Below are 20,000 nucleotides of genomic sequence, written 5' to 3' on the forward strand. Positions count from 1 at the left end.
ACGTCTAGGTATTAAACAAAAATAAAAAGCACCAGAATCTTCTGTTTGTTTAGTTTTTTTGTTTGTTTGTTTTTTAATTCCTATAAAAAAATAAAAGAATAAAGATTCCAACAATCTGAGATGTTGTTGTTGTTGTTTATGCGTTTTATGACGTCACTATGCTGCAAGGAGGGAAACCCGCGTGGGCAGGTCACAGCACAGAGAGGGCTTTCCTCTGAAAACAGAAACCGAGGCGCGCGGAATGTTGCTCTGTGTCTGTGTTTGGTTGCTAGGGGGCGGGGCGTGAGGTGTTCCTAAGGCCGGTTGCTAGGGGGCGGAGCGTGAGGTTTCTTCTCTTTTGCAATGAACGCACTGCGCGTGTGTGTGTGAGAGAGAGGGAGACAGTGTTTGGTTGCTAGGGGCGGGGCCGAGCAGCCTACGTCACAGTGCGGAACACTTCCGCGTTCTGCTCTGGCCTCCTATATAAGCGCGCTGATGTAACTCTCGCCCGAGATCTTCCACAGCAGGAAGGAGGTCTAAGAAGTAGCTGGAGAGCTTCACCCCCGGAGATCATTCCAGGTGAGTCTGGTGCTCACACACACATTTACACTCTTTAATACGGATTTTAATAGTTTTCATTAATCAGATAAAAACAAATAAACACATTCATCTGCAGTGCACGTGCGCACCGCTCTGTTCCTCCGTGTCTTCTGGTTTCGTTCTTCAGCTGTAGTCAGAACCCGTGCATTATTATTATTATTGTTATTATTATTATTGTTATTATTATTATTATTATTATTATTATTATTATTATTATTATTATTATTATTATTATTATTATTATTATTATTATTGTTATTATTATTATTATTATTATTATTATTGTTATTATTGTTATTATTATTGTTGTTGTTATGGCACTTATTCCGCGTGCACGTTATGCGCCCATGTTTCTGTTGCTATATGTGTAAATAGGTTTGTGTATAAATATAGAAGCGCGTGCACTGATCACAGAAACCCTGAAGAGCATTGAACCTCTGGTGAACAGACCGGTGCATCTGCAAAAAAAAAATTCCCATCTTTTCCATTTATTGCTTAAAAATATCCTCTAATATCCCGCTGTAACGTGAGCGCGCCCGCAGTGACGTCATAACCCGTATGCAAATAAGCGCTACAGATGTAAAGGGGACATGCAGGAGGCTGTTTATTAGAAAGGTTGTTCAAGTTTTTCTCAGTTGCTTTGGAACTGAATCATCCTGGATATTTGTAAAACCAGTAAATGCATTTGTACAAAGAGCACAAAACACTGGGGTTCATGCAAAAGCCTGAACTTTTCTCAGAATCTTTAGTTGTTCTCTCAAAATGAAGTATTTGTGTTGGTGAACATCTCATTGCTATCAAGTGTTTGGTCGAGTTGTCAGTAAGACGGCGTTTGGTGTTTTACTGTTTGGCATTTATGAATTTCAGCAGCACAAAAGTACACAAGACTGTATGTGAGATGTTGATGTAGGAGAACAGACACGATTCACACTTTCACTCTACTGCACTGGTGTTCCTTCATTTCCTGCTTCTTCATCCAGAAATTGTAACTCTGTGTTTCCGTGTCTGTCGCTGATCGAAGGTTCACGAGATTCACCTCTGACCAGTTTTAGAGAATCAGTGGATCGTTGGTTGATCTGATGGTGTTCACTCGCCTTCATTAGTGACATTCAAGATTCATCTGCACACTTCATCAATTCAAGACGCATTTAGAAGCAAAAAAAGTTGACTAGAAATGTAATCTTCACAGATTCTGACGACTGGTTGAACCATTTTGCATTCAGTGAACTGATGCTGAGATGTTTTGGAGGTTAAAACTTTTGAGGTGAAACCAGTATAATATAATTTGACCCAAACTAAACAATTGGTATTGTAGAAATCAGCAGACACTTCAATCACAACTCAATCAATTAATTAGGGGTAACTGAGAAAAACTGCAACTGTGTGTGTGTGTGTGTGTGTGTGTGTGTGTGTTATAGATGGGTTATTAATGTCACTCAGTGAGAGCCTGCAGTGTGTTCTGAGAAACGTATATAGAAGCACACACATAATGAAAGAGAAACACACTTTATTAATGATGCAATTCTGCTCAGTGTGTGTGTGTGTGTGTGTGTGTGTGTGTGTGTGTTTCTTTGCAGTTTCAGAGTGTAATGAGACTGAACTGTTTCATAATTCTTTCTCTCTCTGTGTGATAGAGTGATGATGCCGACTCTCTCTCCGTTCGAGGGGTTTCCCGCCTCCACACTGAGCGAGCAGCTCAAACTGGCCGAGTTTTTCAGCCTGCAGGCCGCCATGACCCCTGGAGAGCTCACACACACCGCCAAGAGACCACTCAGCCTTCTGCAGAGCGAGGTACACACACACACTCGTGCACACACACTCACACACACTGCTGTGTCTCACATTCACTACCGTTTAACTCTGCAGTGTGTTAAAAGCCCCCCTAGTGGCCAAACTATGAAAATGAACACATACATTTTTATATTATATTATATAAATTGGTATGCACACACACGCACACACACGCACACACACACACACACACACACACACACACACACTGCATTGAGTCAATGAGTCTCAGCTCTCACATTCACTGCTGTTCTAATCTGCAGTGTGTTAAAGTCCCGCTGTGCTCTTTTCTGACACAGCAGCACCACCTGGTGGCCAAACTCTGAAACTGCCTATTCTATTATTTTTATTTATTTATATATAAAAACCACAGTTCTCATCAGTGTCTATTTGTTGTTATTCCCCCAGTTGGCTGATGAAGAAGAGAGGAGGAAGAGAAGAAGAGAGAAGAACAAAGTAGCAGCAGCACGTTGTCGCAACAAAAAGAAAGAGAGAACAGACTTCCTCCAACAAGTGAGTGCATACAGTCTTCCCTCTAAGACCTGCTGAGTTCTGATTGGTCACGAGGTGTTGATTAGGTTTCTAATCGTGTCTCTGCCCCCTAGTGTTGACCTTGTGCTACATTCTCATCATGTGTTGTTTCTGACTGCATCGGTCTCTTTCTCTCTGTGCCTCAGGAGTCGGAGAGGTTGGAGGTTGTGAACTCAGAGCTGAAGTCTCAGATCGAGGAACTGAAGCAGGAACGTCAGCGCCTCGTCCACCTGCTCAACCGCCACCGCCCCACCTGCATCGTCCGCACAGACAGCATCCAGACACCAGAGAGCGAGAAGAACCCTCTGCTGGAACACATCTCTCCATCGTGAGACGTTCTTCAGGTCCTACGGGAGGATGGCGTGGAGAGCTCACTTTCTTTGTGGAACTTTTACAGATTACACACTCGGACTCTGGATGCTTGTTGCCAAATTTTCTGAGACGTCAGGAGACACTGGGAGGTTTATATCCTCAGACCAAAAAAACTAAACAAACCTGCCCTCTTCCTGTTATTATGGGATGCTCATATCACCGGGATGAGATGCAGACCGAAGCTTTGGACACCTGAGGATTTGTTTGCTTGCTTTTTTTTAATTTATATTTACAGCTACCTATAAAAGAGAAAAATCTGTTTAATTCCCCTTTAATTTTCTCCTCAAACCTGAGATGTGTGAAGAACTGGAAGTCTCGCATAGTGACTCGACATGACAAATATTTCCCCATAAAACAAAGACGCTCAAGAGATGGAGACTGAGACGAGACAATCAAGGGCCTGAGATGAAGGCTCATGAGGCGAGACGCTCCAAAAAGTCTTCACTACATGATGAAGGGATTGACATGGAGATGAGATGCTCACAAATGACAGTGTGAACTCTATTTCTGTTCTGTTTCAGTGACCCCTTCTTGTTTTTGTTTATTTTTTTGTTTTGCTTTTTGTGTGCACTGACTTCCTGTTTCTATGCTAAGAAACAGGAAGTCCCACATCTTGCCTCGTGAATTTATCAGCGCAGTTTTACGATGTATTGCGATCTGGAATTTCAGATCATCACTACTTTTTTGTAAGAAAAGATGTCCGACAGCTCGGTCACTCCAAACCAACACCTCTCTCGTGCTGTGGTACATGCTAGCTAGCGTGCTAATCAGGTAAACTTCCTTCGTTACTGGGCCAACGATTCACTTGAGCTTCCACCACGTGTCCGGATGAGTAGGACTCGGTCACGTGACTGAACTAACGCTGTTTGACCTCCAGATGGCGCTGTTGCTCCTGTACGTGTGAGCAGTGTTCGTATTTAATTTTTTTTTTTTTTTAGATTGAATGAATATTTATATAATTTTAATAGAATTGGGAATGAAGTAAAAAAAAAAATCACAGGCTTTATTCACGCAGAGGTAAACAAATATTCAAAACTTAAATTATATATAGTATAATATATATTTTTATAAATCTATATATAAATCTAAAAACATTAATTTTAATGTTTAGGATGATGTAGCTTTACCGCCCCCTGGTGCCAATAAACAGTATCACGCTCCTTCATCTAGATCTTTCACTCTGGCTTCAGTAGGACCCCAGTGTCTTATTCGTGTGTGTGTGTGTGTGTGTGTGTGTGTGTGTGTGTGTGTGTGTGTGTGTGTGTGTGTGTGTGTGTTTTGTACATGCTGAATGATGGAGTGTGTCGGACCTGAACGCTCCATGAAACACTTTTATACACTCACTTGATGTGAAGAATCTCTGTATTATTATTATTATTATTATTATTATTGTTATTGATAGGAGGAGAGACCTGCTGGGCGGAGTCTCTCACATCCATCTGTTACACCGTTATGACTTTTTGTTACGTTTTGGGATGGAAATAAATGAAAACATGGAACACTTGTGTGCAGCTGATTGATTTGTTTCTGAGACACACACACACACACACACACACACACACACACACACACACACACACTGGGTAAATAACACTGAGATGATGACGATGAAGATTGTGATCAATACCTCCTCCATCTTCACCGTCTCGATCAGCTTGATCACTTCCATCAGCTCCATCGTCAACTAGATCTTCATTAACTCCATTTCTGTCTTCATCAGGTAGATCAGTTCTTTAATTTCATTCTGATTCATTAGCGTCACCATCTACATCAGTTCCTTCAGCTCTGTCATCTCCATTGTCTCCTACAGCTATGTCAGCTCCACCTTCATCAGCTCCAACATCATCCATCATCTCTTTGAACTCTGGAATCTCCATCATTTTCATCTAAATCTTTACGTAATCTCTATCAACTTCATCAGTTCCATATTCTCCATCATCTCTATCCACTACGTGATCTCCATCATCTGTGTTCTTCATACTGAAATAATATTTGATAATATTTTCGCGGGAGTCTCTGCTCGCCGCCGCCATTTGGATCATGCATGTGACCTTCTGTTCATCAGCGCCGATTCTAAGAAAAAGTGTGTGTCGTGGGCGGCTGTGGAGCGTGCTAGTGTGTGTGTGTGTGTGTGTGTGCGCTTGTCTGATGCCACCTTGAGAACACTCTGCTTCTAACAACACCATGAGAAAAAAACACAAACAGAGCCGAAAGCATGAGACGAGATCAGATCGCTTTAATCAAGCGTACGTGTCTTCTGATTAGCCGAGATGCTAGTTTCCAGATTAGCATGCAGCAATGCTACGCTCTCGTATGCTAACGCTCTTCATAAACCCCGTGTCAGGTGATGTGCTCGCCGCTCGGCTAGTCGTGTTAGCGATGGAGTTGTTTTCTCTCATGTCTGAGGGACACATCTTTGTGGATGGTTCCGTATGATTTCAGCGAGGTGTGTGTGTGTGTGTGTGTGTGTGTGTGTGAGAAGTGCTAGCTAGGGAAATTTTGCTAGCCGCGCTCTTTAGCCAGGACGTTACGTTCCGATCCGAATGCAGGTGTGAGGAACTGGAAAGCTGTTGCGTTGCCTCTGGAATTTACCATAATCATCTGTTTATTGTTGCTGCATTGATGAGCGCAGCAGCACCAGACGCAGCTACAGTGTGTGTGTGTGTGTGTGTGTGTGTGTGTGTGTGTGTCGTTTCTGTTGAAATAGAACGAAGGGTGATTATGAGTAAAGATCTGAAACTGCATACAGATGAATGGTGACTTCTAGTGTATTAGATTTACTGGATCACCACCCACACACACACACACACACACACACACACACACACACACACGAGCAGGTCGAGTGTGTGTCCTCTCCGTGTCGCCCTCCTGCCACAGGAGTGTGTTATGAGGTTTCAATGTTGATGGTCAGCAACATGACCTGTTATTCTTGTTATTACTTTGTAGATGTATCGTGTGTGTGTGTGTGTGTGTGTGTGTGTGTGTGTGTGTGTGTAGGAGTGTGAATATGAGTCCGCAGTTCATTCACAGGAAAGCAGATATTTATCATGAATGCTGGCTGGGGCAGAAGGTAATTAATTTATCAATAACAATTTTGTTCATCAAAAGTATGTGGACACCTGACCATGAGTAATAAACTCCATTCTTCTGGAAAAAAAATGTTCCAGTGGATTTTGTTGAAGATTTGAGCAGATTCATTCCTCCAGAAGATCTTCAGTAGTGTTGGAGCTCTAGCAGAAGATCTTCCACATCTTCCAACCCATGGAAAGCAGATCTTCATGGAGCTGTGCTCCTAGTTTAAAGAAAAACTCTCATTCCACCGCATCCAAAGGCGTCCTACACAATTGTGTTTTTTTTCGGTGAAGAACCACAAACTGGTGTGGACGTGGCGGAGTCTGGATAAACGTTTTGTCCTGTACGTGATCTAATCTCTGCTCTGAGACACAACAAAATCCATACAGAGTCTCAGACGACTGTAACAGTGTATATTATAAACATTTCTTCTTTATTTTTATGTATTAATTCAATTTTTGTACGCTGTTGTCACGGTAACAAAGTAAACGAATAATGTAATATTAGCTTTTATTAAATGTTTTCACTCCGAGATTATTTTTAGACCTTTTACTTCCTTAAAATCTAAATTTAACACGTAAACACAGCGACATCCAATTAGCGTTCATCCTGCTACAGGGTGTTCATTATGACATCACAAGTACTGATACCACGTCATGTCTGGGAAAGTGTGTGTGTGTGAGAAGTGTGTGTTAGTAGATGTGGTGCATCACTGTCAGTAATTGCAGGCAAGAAAACACACACAAACACACACACACACACACACACACACACACACACGAGCACACACGCACACACACACACACACACACACACACACACACACACACACACACACACACACACACACAGTCCTGATTTGTTTATACTTCTCTCTCTGATTTAAATGTATTATTGAACAAACACTCCTGTCCTCCTCCTCATCCTTCTCGGCGTCCTCGTTCTTCCCCGTAATGACGTAGTGAGAGTGATTTTGAAGTAGAACACAGGAAAACCCAAGCGTTAAATTTATCTTCACTTTTTCAAAGTTCAGAATAAACTCGAGCTGCAGTAAATTTCCAGGCGAGAAAGTGAAACTAGATGCTTTGCATGTTTTCCATTCAATTTTCCTTCATGGGTCTCTGCACAACCTTCTGTAGCAAGAGATGAGGGACAGGGAAGAGAGGGAGATGAGGGGACAGGGAGATGAGGGGGGACAGGGCGACATGAGGGGAGCAAGAAAGACGAGGGGACAGGGAGATGAGGGAAGTGAGAGAGACGAGGGGACATGGAGATGAGGGAAGTGAGAGAGAAACGAGGGGACAGAGAGATGAGGGAAAGTGAGTGAGATGAGGGGACAGAGAGATAAGGGAAGTGAGGGAGACAAGGGGACATGGAGATGAGGGAAGTGAGAGATGAGGGGACAGGGAGATGAGGGAAGTGAGGGAGACAAGGGACATGGAGATGAGGGAAGTGAGAGAGATGAGGGGACAGGGAGATGAGGGAAGTGAGGGAGACGAGGGACAGGGAGATGAGGGGACAGGGAGATGAGGGAAATTAGTGAGACGAGGGGACAGGAGATGAGGGAAGTGAGGGAGACGAGGGGACAGGAGATGAGGAAGTGAGGGAGACGAGGGACAGGGAGATGAGGGAAGTGAGGGAGATGAGGGGACAGGGAGATGAGGGGACAGGGAGATGAGGGAAATTAGTGAGACGAGGGACAGGGAGATGAGGGAAGTGAGGGAGGCGAGGGGACAGGGAGATGAGGGAAGTGAGGGAGATGAGGGGACAGGAGATGAGGGACAGGAGATGAGGGAAAGTGAGGGAGACGAGGGGACAGGGAGATGAGGGAAGTGAGGGAGACGAGGTAACAGGGAGACGAGGGGACATGGAGATGAGGGAAATGAGGGAGACGAGGGGACAGGGAGACGAGGGGACTGTTTTCTGCACTGCATTGTGTTTGTTATTATTTACTGTAAGTTATAGTGTTTATAGTTTTCTTTGTACAGTACTGAATATTCAGAGTGTACAGCAGGGTTACTGTCGGTGCTGTCTTGGGTTTTGTGTCTTGTCTTGTGTCTGTCTGTCTGTCTGTCTGTCTGTCTGTCTGTACTGTTCTTTGTCTGTAAAGTTTGCACTCGGTTGCACTTGATGCACTTTATGTAGCTTTGTGTTGTGTTGTAGCTCTGTGTTGTTGTTTAGTGTAGCACCAGGGTTCTGGAGGAACGTGCCAGCTGTTGTTCTGCAGAGGGGATGTAGCATTTACGTTGCAGAACCAAAGCCTCAAACCTAAACATTTACATAACAATCAGCTCACCGGTCAAAACCTTATACACTGTACATTATCTCCATTTCCTCTTTTCATCCAGGACTGAACCTGAAGAGACAAACAAACAAACAAACAAACTTGTAGAAACCGGAACTGAAGAAGAACTTGTTATGGGGTGCCAATAATTCTGACACATTTTGAACATTGTGATAAATATTTCTATTTCTAGATGGACTGAAACGTGTATAGATATATTTGATTTTCATGAATCGTTCGTGTTGCCACTTGGTGTAACATTTTCCTACATCAAAAGTATTTACAGAACATCTGGATTTGGCTCAGCAGTACAGCTGTGCACGCTAGTCAGGGTGCTACACCGCATGGTGTTAATGCTAATCAGAGACGCGGATAAAGGAATAAGACTAGTAAAGTGCTAATACTTGTAATGTGAATAGAAAACAATCGCTGTGTTTGCGATATATTTCATCCTTTTCATTGTGTGTATTGTGTTTTTCTTGCATGCTAATGGAGTAAGCTAGCGTAGCGTAGCGTAGCGTATCGTAGCGTAGCGTAGCATGTTTTTACTGTACAGGATTAGCATAACTAGCGCAATAAGGCACAAAGAAAAATCCAGAAGACAGTTACTGGAAGTTTAGCTCATTGGGGTGACCTGGCTACAATTAGCATAAAATAGAGGTGTATATGACGACGTTTCTGCGTGACGTGATGGTTGGATGAAAGAAAAAAAACTGCTTTGTTTTCTTCTTTTCTCTTTTTTCTTTGTGCGGATAATTTCTGGGGTTTTGTTGTCTTTTTATAATTGCAAAAGTTTCCAGCCGTCACATGACTTCCAGTCGCGAGTGAGAGATTTTCTAAGTTAGACCACATCACACACACCACTGAGTCGAGAAAGAGCGAGAGATAGACAGAGAGAGGGAGGGAGGAGGAGGAGGAGGAGTAACTGTTGCTGTGCATTAAGCGTTGAACTGTGCTCAAGTCTCCACACTTCTCTGCACACTCTCGCAGGAAGAGAAAGACAGAGCGAAGAAGAGAACAAGAAAGCGACAGAGCGTGTGAGTGAGCGAGCGAGAGAGAGAGAGAGAGAGAGAGCAGCACTTAAAGAGAAGAAAAGAGTGGTATGGCTCAGGGTTCAGACAGTAATGATACGGGCTACACCAAATCTCCATCACCAGGACACAAACAGGTAGGACTCCTTCATTATCATCATCATCATCAACACATCCCTCCATCATTTCTCTTTTTCTTTCGCATTGTTGGGTCAGTATGCATGCATGTCTTCAACACTCTCTCTCTCTCTCTCTCTCTCTCTCAATCTCTCTCAATCTCTTGTGCATGTCTTCATCTTCCTGACTTTCATCTTGTTTTTTTTGTATCTCTCCATCGCTCCACGTGAGTCTGTTCATTCATTCCATTACTGTAGAGGGACAGCACCGTCCTGCTCATCCTCTTCCACACACCTCTCACTTACAAACACACACTCTCACACACACACACACACACACACACACACACACACACTCTCTCACTCACACTCACTCTCACTCACACACACTGACACACACTCACACACTCACACACACACACACTGACACACACTCACTCACACACACACACTCACTCACTCACTCACTCACACACTCACACACTCACACACACACTCACTCACACTCACTCACTCACACACACACACACACTCACACACACACACACACACACACACACACTCACACACACACACACACACACACACACACTCACTCACCACACACACTCACACACACACACACACACACACACACACACACTCACACACACACACACACACACACTCACTCACTCACTCACTCACACACACACTCACACACCTCTTACTCACAAACACACACACACACACACACACACACACACACACACCTCTCACTCACACACACACTCATACACTTACACACACACACACACACACACACACACACACACACACACACACACACGCAGTATGGGGCAGAGACAAACACATGGAGAGAGGCAGGTGAATAGAGACAGATACAGAGAAGACAGACAAGTGGAGAGTGATAGGTAGAGAGAGAAAGGTGGGGGGAGAGAGAGAGAGAAAAAGAGAGCGACAGATAGAGAGAAAGACAGCAGTAGAAGGTTAGTGATAGTGAAAGTGCCGTTATAGACAACAAACTGAACACACAAACACAAACCGCCAACAATGCTAATGATGCTAGCACAGATAACTAGCTTCATTCATTAATGAGCTAACTCTCTCTCTCTTTCTCTCTCTCTCTCTCCCACTTTCACAACCAACTCATTTCATTAATCAGTGTACAAACAGAAACATATCTCTATCATTTCACCTCCGCTAGCAAGTGCTAACAACAATGCTAACAAAATTATAGTTAATAAATGTCTTATATGTTTATGTTTGTATGCTAATGCTAATTACTGACTCAGACCTAGCGTGGATTATGCCCGTTAAGGATAGCATCTTTTTGCTAATCAGAGCTAAGTGGGTTTGGAAGATATAACAGGTTAGCAAGAAAGCTTTCGTGCTAAGATTATCCCGCGCAGTATTTCGTTTCACACTAGCAGCAGTGTTGAACATAAACTTCACAAAGGTTCTCTCAGGGAGAGAAAAAATATTCTGTTGAGTTGCTAAGCGTGTTTGGAATTAGCCTAATCTGTGGTTGACCTTTGACTCCAGGGCTCATCAGACGACATGAGGAAGGTAATGAGAAGGGAGAAAAATCGCATCGCAGCTCAGAAGAGCAGGATGAGGCAAACGCAGAAGGCAGACACTCTGCACCTGGTGAGAACCTGTACACACACACACACACACACACACACACACACACACACACTGGGTGGAGAACAGAAGCAGGACAGAGCAGGATCTGAGAGGACGTGTTGTGGATGTGATCGACGCTCTTGCATGTGCAGCTAGTGGGGTTAGCGAGGCTAACGCTAATGCTCCTATCTGTATATTTACCCGGCTCAGTGGTGAGCATGTGGCGATGCGTCATGGCTTCTGTCGAATTTCACACCCGCTCGTGTTTTTGCCTCCGTTTCTGGCATTAATTAGACAGCGTGGGCGAAAACATCGCGTGACAAAGCGCACCATCGCGTCTTGTTACAGAACTCCACACTTCTGCAACTCTCTGAAAATTTCTACACTTCAGAAACCAAAAAAAATTTAAACAAAAACCGACGCTCTTGCCCGAGTATCGTCTTGTCTCGTCTCATCCCGTCAAGTCTCGTCTGTGTCTCGTCACGTGCTGAGTTCTTCCTCTTGTCATCCCATTATGACTCCCATCCTATTACACCATGACCCACCATTCTATCCCACCATGACCCACCATCCTATTTCATCATGACCCCCTTCCTATACCACCATGACATTCATCCTACCCCACCATGACCACCATTCTATGACCCCATCCTACCCCACCATACCCCCATCCTACGCCACCATGACCCCATCCTATACAACCATGTCCCACATTCTATCCCACCAATACTCCCATCCTATCCCACCATGACCACCATCCTATAACCCCATCCTACCCCACCATGCTTACCATCCTACAACACCATACCCCCATCCTACACCACCATGACCCCTATCCTATACCACCATGTCCCACATTCTATCCCACCATGACCCACCATCCTATTCCATCATGACCCCTTCTTATACCACAATGACATTCATCCTACCCCATCAATACTCCCATCCTATCCCACCATGATCACCATCCTTTGACCCAATCCTACCCCACCATGACATGCAACCTGACTTCCATCCCATACCACCCCACCATGATCCATATCCTTTACCACCATGACATGACAGCATCTTCATCAACCTATTGCACCCTGGCCCACATCCTGCCCCACCAGTCTACTCATCCTGCCCCACCAATTTACTGCAAGTTGTCCCCATTCTATCCCACCAGACCCCACTATTTAACTCCACCCCAGCCTACCTATATCCTCCATGCTGCTCCCATACTACCCAACCCTGCCCCACCTCCAGTCTAAAACTCCAACAGTCTAACTGTAGATAATAAACAGCTTTTAAATGCTTTTATATAGAATACCTTCCTTTCAACAATGCTGAGTTTCACAGTGTGTGTGTATAGAAGTGTTATTACTCACGTCCTTTCACTCTCTACCGTGTAAAGTAGACCACTGCCTCTCACACACCCTGCTGCCGTTACTCTCACTAAACAATCAGGGAAGATTACAAACACACTGTTTTACCTACAGTTACAACTGGAGACATGAGGTTTATACTAGCTGGTTAGTACCTAAGGAGGTTTTTCTTAGCTAGTTACATTTAGATCATGAGCCTTTTGCTAACTAGTCAAAGTAACTTCAGAAAATTACTGCGATTTAATTAAATTTACCTCAGGAGGTTCCTGCTAGCTAGTTACATGATGTCTTTTCTATCTCAGATGCATTTTGCTCCCTAATTTACCTTGGAAATTTTTGATCTATCTCGGAAAGTTACTTCAGAAAATGTTTATGACAATCAGTTAAAGTCAAAACAGGACGATTTCGCTAGCCTTAAAGAGTTACAGTAAATGTCATCGCTCGCCCTGTGGATTTAGCACTAGCGGGACGGGTCTTTGCTCAGAAGTATACACTGCAGGATGTTTAAATTCCCCATCGGTCACTTCTCAGTAATCTACTAGTCTATCCTCCGCCACAAGAGCAAGCATCAGATTTGGGTTTCCTCTAAACGCTAGTGGGAGGCTAATACCACACACTTGGGCTAATCAGATTAGCGAGAACTCTGTGTCTACTAACGGATGTCAACACGTAGCATTTCTCATCTGATAACTTTAGTCAGAGCGCGGTGCTGGGAAACACGCTGTACGGCCGGCTGATCTGATTATATAAATAACACCTCACGTGTTAGCATTAGTGTTAGCGTTTCCTCAGGAGGCCTAATGATGCTAAAGTGTAAAACTTTTTGAGGTCTGCATTTAAAATGTTAAAAAATATACATCAGAATCTGTGTATGAACTGTAAATGAAGGCCACAATCACACACACACACACACACACACACACACACATACACACTGTGGTTTCGCTCTTCACAGACTGTGAGTGATAAACAGGAAGCTGTAATTTCCCTCCATATGACATCTTTCCTGTAGTACACCTCAGCGTGTCAGTGTGGGTCGCAGGGGGACGAGTCGACTCATTTCTCGTAAAAACACGGATGAGTGATGATTGACTTGCGTCACTCACAGAGGGTAAACCCCAGACACCAAAAGGCTAACGCTAACGCTAACTGGAAGGCTACGCCGCAGGCTAGTGGGAGCGCTGAAGCCTTTATCGCTTTTTTCTGCCCTGTGTGTTTTTCACACCTCCGTGTAGAGCAAAACAACTCACCTCCAACATCTTACTGGAAAATGTCAGCGTCGTCTAACACTGACTAGCCTTTCATCTGTTCATGCTAACAACCTAATTACATCAGGAGATTTCTGCTAACTTTAGAGGGTTACACACAGCTACCTTCAATTCATAGTTAGAAGTACGTTGGGATATGCTACTTAGGCAAAGGCACAAGGGTACAAGTTTTGCTAGCTATGAAGCATTGCCTTAGGAGCTTAGAAACAACTTTTTCTAGTTAGGTAATATTTCTTTAGGATGTTTTCCTTAGCCTGGAAATTTTACCTCAGAAAGTTTTCACTAGCCTAACATTATTCAGGACATTTTTCCAGGAAGTTTCTCAGGGAGTTTTTCCTAATCAGATAACATTACCTCAGGAAGGTTTTCTTAGGCAGGTAACATTACCTCAGGAAGTTTTTGCTAGCCAGTTATCATTACCTCAGGAGGTTTTTGCTAGCCAGGTTGTTGGGATGTCTGTGCAACATGTATGGAAGGAGTCTCCAGGGTCAATGCTTTGTCAGAGGTAAAGCTCATTATCATTAACACCTTGCTTTGTGTGTGTGTGTGTGTGTGTGTGTGTGTGTGTGTGTGTGTGTGTGTGCAGGAGAGTGAGAATCTGGAGAAGGAGAACGCTGCTCTGAGGAAGGAAGTGAAGAGACTGACGGAGGAAGTGAAGTACCTGAACACGGTGCTGAGTAACCACGAGCCGCTGTGTCCCGGCCTGAGTGCCCCACCCACCGACCTGCTTTACAGCTCACATACACACTCTCACACACACACACCCTTCCATCAGCACATCAACACACCACACTACCCTCTCTGACCCCCCACCACACACACACACACACACACACACACACACACACACACACACACACACACAGATGAGCGGAGTGTTGGTTAGTGTACCTTGTTAAGATTCGTGTATTGCACTCTGTCCAGCAGGGGGCGGTTCTGAGACCTCAGTCACTCACTCACACTTACTCACTCATTCACTCGTTCACTTACTACAGGCTGAATCCCAAATAACTGCTGATTATGATTTTTCCCAGCTAGGGTATATGGCCGGAGTCAAACCTGTGTTTGGGATTCAGCCTTTCAGCTAAATCGTTTATCTTCTATTCATATTATGTTTTTGTTTTTATTTGCATTTTCATTTTTTTAATACGGACGGGACCGACGATAAATCCGCGCTGTGAAACTGAAGGGCACTACAAAAGGGTGCTAAAATGATATGGGTGCATCCTGTATAGTGCACTTAACAATGTAAATGGCATAAAAGTTCATATTTTGAGCAAACTGACCAGCAGGGGGCGTTAATGTTAATAATAAATAAAGAATGATATTATATTATCTTAGTATAATAACGTGTAGTTATATGAATCCCTATTACCATTTCTCAGCTCTATGTAGTGCACATAAGGGACATGTAGTGCACTAGATAGGGTGAGGAAACCATGTATATATATAAGCAAAGAGAGTAATGAAGCAAATCCAAGGTATATATTACACTATTCATTAATCACCCCTCTACTGGACGTGTAGTGCACATAGAGTGCAGGAGTCAGTCGTATAAGAGCACTTTGGTATAAATCAGGGAATCTGATTACGTCCTGGTGGAATGTAAAAGCTCCTGGAGGAGATGTAGTGCACTGATGAAGGGAGGGTGGGGTTATTTGGGATGCGGCCCGACGATGATTGACAGTCGTCATGATTACAGTAATAATGATGTAGAAACACTGGAGTATCCTAACAGGTGTTTTAAAGACAACACACACACACACACACACACACACACACACACACACAAACAGGGTGTGTGATATGCTTATATTTTCCTTGGTTCAATGATCTGATGACGTACTGAATGTGTCCTGTGTTCACTTCCTGTCTGCTGCCTTTTACAATAAAACGCTCTGAAAGTGTCTGATGTGTGAGGAGTGGGGTTTAATGAAGACACACACACACACACACACACACACACACACACACACACACACACACACACAGTGTTAATTATTCACACTACATTACACAGTGTGTATATATATAGAGAGAGAGACAAACAGAAAGAGAGAGAGAGAGAGAGAGAGAGAGAAAGATCACTCTGTGTGTGTAAATATACATTATATATGTATATTTGCTACAGATGTGGTTTAATGTAATCCCAGACAGATTTGATGATGTTAAGATCAGGACTCTCACTTTCCTGGACTCCTTGTTCTTCTCTACGCTGAAGGTAGTTCTTAATGACGTTGGCTGCATGTTTGAGGTCATTGTCCTGCTGCAGAATTAATTTGGGGCAATCAGACGCCTCCCTGATGGTTGTGTATCTGCCTGCATTCCTCAGCACTGAGCAAACCATTAATCCTGACCACATCTCCAACTCCATTTGCACCTCCAAACCTGCAGGAAACCTCCACCATGCTACAGTAAATATTTCAGATTTCACTCATCCACCCAGAGCTCCTGCTGCCATTGTTCTGCATCCAGGTCCTCAGTTTTCATGTTGGAGGTTTGGATTTTTTACCTGCAGGTCAATGAAAGAGTGAAGCTGGTGTTTCTCCACCTACAGCCTGATGCTTCACACTTCCATAGGTCACCGTGGGCTTCTCAAGCACTAGTTATACAGAGACATTTCTCTCTCTCTCACACACACACACACACACACACACACACACACACACATACACACACACACACACACACACACACACACACACACACACACACACACACACATACACACATACACGAACGGACAAATTACGGTTAATAGTGTGTGCACAAAATGATGGTTAAACAAGTTTGTGTGTGTGTGTGTGTGTGTGTGTGTGTGTGTCATCAAGCCTGTTTCTTGGGATGTTCCTACTCTCATGAGTGAAGACACACACTAGCAACCTGGCGTTTAGTCTGGCAACACTGTCTCACATGACATCAGAGAAACAGAGAAACAGAGAGAAAGAGAGAGAAAGAAAGAGAAAAAAGGAGAGATTATTTTTCTTTACATGATGCTCGCTGGGTTCAAATATAAAATAATGAGATAAATACACACAAGAATGATTCACTTGGAGGTAAAGCACTTCAGAACAGAGGTAAGTGTGTGTGTGTGTGTGTTCCAGCGGAGGTGTGTAAGAAGATTTATTTGATGTATTTCCATAACATCTTATTTTACTTCTTGTCCCCCAACGACTTCTTCACATCTTTTTCTGTGTCTCGTCTTTCTGTCCCTCACCATGTCTTACCTTCATATCCCTCGCTGTGTCTCGTCTTCCTGTCCCTCACCATGTCTTACCTTCATATCCCTCGCTGTGTCTCGTCTTCCTGTCCCTCACCATGTCTTACCTTCATATCCCTCGCTGTGTCTCGTCTTCCTGTCCCTCACCATGTCTTACCTTCATATCCCTCGCTGTGTCTCGTGTGGTGATCAGTGATTAATCAGGTCTATAATAAGGTTAATGTAGCGTGTTAGCATGTACAGGCTGGAGGTTTGTGTGTAAACTATGTCAGCATCTGCTTTAAAACGTGATGTAACTTGACATGACGTGACCCTGGAATGGGTCCAGAATTTAAAAGAAGTGCAGCTTTTATGTGCAGACAAACTTTTTTATTTCATGCAGTTTGTACATTTTTACGGCCCAGAAATGAGTGACGTTTTCACGAAACCCAAACCTTTTCTTTATACAGAGCAACTGTGGATTAATAGATGCCATTTGAGCTACATCTTTAGAGAAGTGCAGATTTGATTCACAAAGCTAATCTACACTTATGTTCTTTGGGGTTCTTAATGTGGTTAAGAGGTTTTGCTTGGTTGTTAAGTGGAACCGGTTCTTGGTCTCTCATGAGGCCACTTTGTGATATTTCCCACAGTACTCTCTACACAGCGATGGAGAACTTTGCACCTATATACGATGACCCGATTCCCCACACCATGATGACCTCCTGGCTTCAGGTTCTCGCAGGTTCTCGATTCAATTTACGGATGATGTTCCTCAACCTCAATCTGGATCTGTGACACTGCTGGACATCTGGACGCTTTCTTATTCTTTGGACTAGTTTTGTGCACAATGTCAATCCAGAACATGAACGAGTTCTCCGTGACCGTCCCAGAGGACACCCGGACTTCTGCGAAATCTCGTGAGGTGACCACGCCTGGATTCGGGTGCGTTCCACAGTTTTTGCAGTTGTCCTTTACGCCGGCATCCCTGGAGAAGGTGTACCAGACGTACTTCCGGCGGCAGAGGCAGGAGACGCAGCTGGTCTTGGTGGTGTTTGCTGCGCTGTTTAACTTCTATGTGATGGTGATGTGCGCCGTGGTGTACTCGGGGGAGAAGGTGGCAACACTGGCAGTGGCAGGGGTGGGGCTTGGGGCAGACGCAGTGCTCTACATGTTCTGCAGGTTCCGTGTTCTCCCGGAGGCCATGATGCGTCATGTCATCCCATTCACACTGTGGAGCCTCATCACCCTACACCTGCTCTTCTACGTGGGGTTTAACTTTAGCGGCTTCAATGAGGCGAGCGACGCCGTGGGCTGGGAGACCTTCTTCACCTTCTCCCTGTTCCTCACCATGCCCCTGTCCCTTACACTCATTCTTACACTGGCAACCATCACCTGCAGCATACACACCATCCTGCTCGCTGTCCTTGTCTCCCTCAGGTGGCAAACGGACCTGCAGAGTACTGTACTGGTCCGACAGGTACACAAACAAACATGAGTTTTCATGAGCTTTCACTTACAATATATCACCTATAAACACCTGGTCCACAGAAAACCCTGTGTGTGTAATCTGAATATATTTGTGTATATGTTTATATATATAATTTTGAGTATATGTATGTGTGTGTATATATATGTATACAGTGGAACCTCGGGTTACGAACGCCCCGGCATACGTATAATTCAGGTTACGAATCGCAGTTCATCAAAATTTTTGCCCCTGGTTACAAACAATATATCGGGATACGAACGTCGCTCACCAAAAAATCGCAGGCAAGTTGGTTGTTTTTGCTCTATCCACACAGCTCATCACATCAGTTAGCGTCCTGTGTCCCTAGCGAGAGCATCGTGTTACTTATCCGCTTGAACTTTTCCCGGCAGCAGCGTAACAACTCGTTAGTTGATGCTCGTGGAATGATGAGATGGACAACATTAGCCGATGCATAACCACTTTACTTGTTTTTATGAAGATAGATTAGCAGGGTTACAGTCTTTTCCAGTACAATACCCATAATGCATTTCACTCTGGACTTCAATACCAACTGATAGTAGCCTTAAAGAAACAGCTCTCATTTTCCCTCTAATGCAACAATTGTCTCAGCGTTAGTGTTAATAACACTGTCTTTAATATTCTATAATATAATATATAATAATATATAATAATATAATATAATAAGATTCTCCTTCAAACAATAACTCTCCCTCCTCCCCTTCTCTGACGTCGTCTCCTGCAGCGAGTCTTCTCAAAGGAAAGTACCGGTAAAGATCTTTTCCTCTTTTGTATGTTTTATGTGGTATGATTTTAATATAACATGTTAAAAGTAAATAATATTAGTGAATATTGGCTTTATTTTTATTTAAGTAATATTTTTGGTTGTCCAGAACGAATTACCGAAGTTTCTGTTCATTATTATGGGGAAATTTGTATCGGGATACGAACTTTTCAGGTTACGAATAAAGTACCGGAACGAATTAAATTCGTAACCCGAGGTTCCACTGTATATGTGTATTTGTATATATATATATATATATATATATATATATTCTCCACCTGCTCCCTACTCTCACCACAAATCACAATATCATCTACAAACATCATAGTCCCCGGAGACTCCTGACTGAACTCGTCCTTCAACCTGTCGATCACCACTGCAAACAAGAAAGGGCTCAGAGCCGATTCTTGATGCAGTTTAACCTCCACCCTAAACCAGTCTTTCGTTCCTACTGCACACTTCACTGCCGTCACACTGTCCTCATA

At 43.7% G+C, this 20,000-nt stretch overlaps 2 protein-coding genes and 1 pseudogene across 2 annotated transcripts; all 3 read left to right on the forward strand.

Moving 5' to 3' along the window:
- The first annotated feature begins 420 nt into the window (after positions 1-420).
- Positions 421-4,772, forward strand: jdp2b (Jun dimerization protein 2b). The gene is made up of 4 exons (XM_046874032.1): positions 421-558; positions 2,214-2,370; positions 2,779-2,883; positions 3,048-4,772. Exons 2-4 carry the CDS (start codon positions 2,218-2,220, stop codon positions 3,231-3,233), a joined length of 444 nt encoding a protein of 147 aa, XP_046729988.1. The 5' UTR covers positions 421-558; positions 2,214-2,217; the 3' UTR covers positions 3,234-4,772.
- A 4,794-nt stretch (positions 4,773-9,566) lies between these two features.
- On the forward strand, positions 9,567-15,950 carry batf (basic leucine zipper transcription factor, ATF-like). The gene is made up of 3 exons (XM_046874033.1): positions 9,567-9,800; positions 11,325-11,429; positions 14,630-15,950. Exons 1-3 carry the CDS (start codon positions 9,735-9,737, stop codon positions 14,846-14,848), a joined length of 390 nt encoding a protein of 129 aa, XP_046729989.1. The 5' UTR covers positions 9,567-9,734; the 3' UTR covers positions 14,849-15,950.
- Positions 15,951-17,823: 1,873 nt separating this feature from the next.
- LOC124401622 overlaps positions 17,824-20,000 on the forward strand; it is a 13,997-nt pseudogene continuing 11,820 nt past the window's right edge.

Source organism: Silurus meridionalis, chromosome 18 (assembly GCF_014805685.1).
Source record: "Silurus meridionalis isolate SWU-2019-XX chromosome 18, ASM1480568v1, whole genome shotgun sequence".
NCBI lineage: Eukaryota > Metazoa > Chordata > Actinopteri > Siluriformes > Siluridae > Silurus > Silurus meridionalis.

Coding starts and splice junctions, on each gene's coding strand:
- jdp2b (XM_046874032.1), top strand. CDS start 2,218: ATGATGCCGACTCTCTCTCCGTTCGAGGGGTTTCCCGCCTCCACACTG. Junction 2,371..2,778: donor TCAGCCTTCTGCAGAGCGAG/GTACACACACAC, acceptor TTATTCCCCCAG/TTGGCTGATGAAGAAGAGAG. Junction 2,884..3,047: donor GAACAGACTTCCTCCAACAA/GTGAGTGCATAC, acceptor TCTGTGCCTCAG/GAGTCGGAGAGGTTGGAGGT.
- batf (XM_046874033.1), top strand. CDS start 9,735: ATGGCTCAGGGTTCAGACAGTAATGATACGGGCTACACCAAATCTCCA. Junction 9,801..11,324: donor CATCACCAGGACACAAACAG/GTAGGACTCCTT, acceptor CTTTGACTCCAG/GGCTCATCAGACGACATGAG. Junction 11,430..14,629: donor AGGCAGACACTCTGCACCTG/GTGAGAACCTGT, acceptor GTGTGTGTGCAG/GAGAGTGAGAATCTGGAGAA.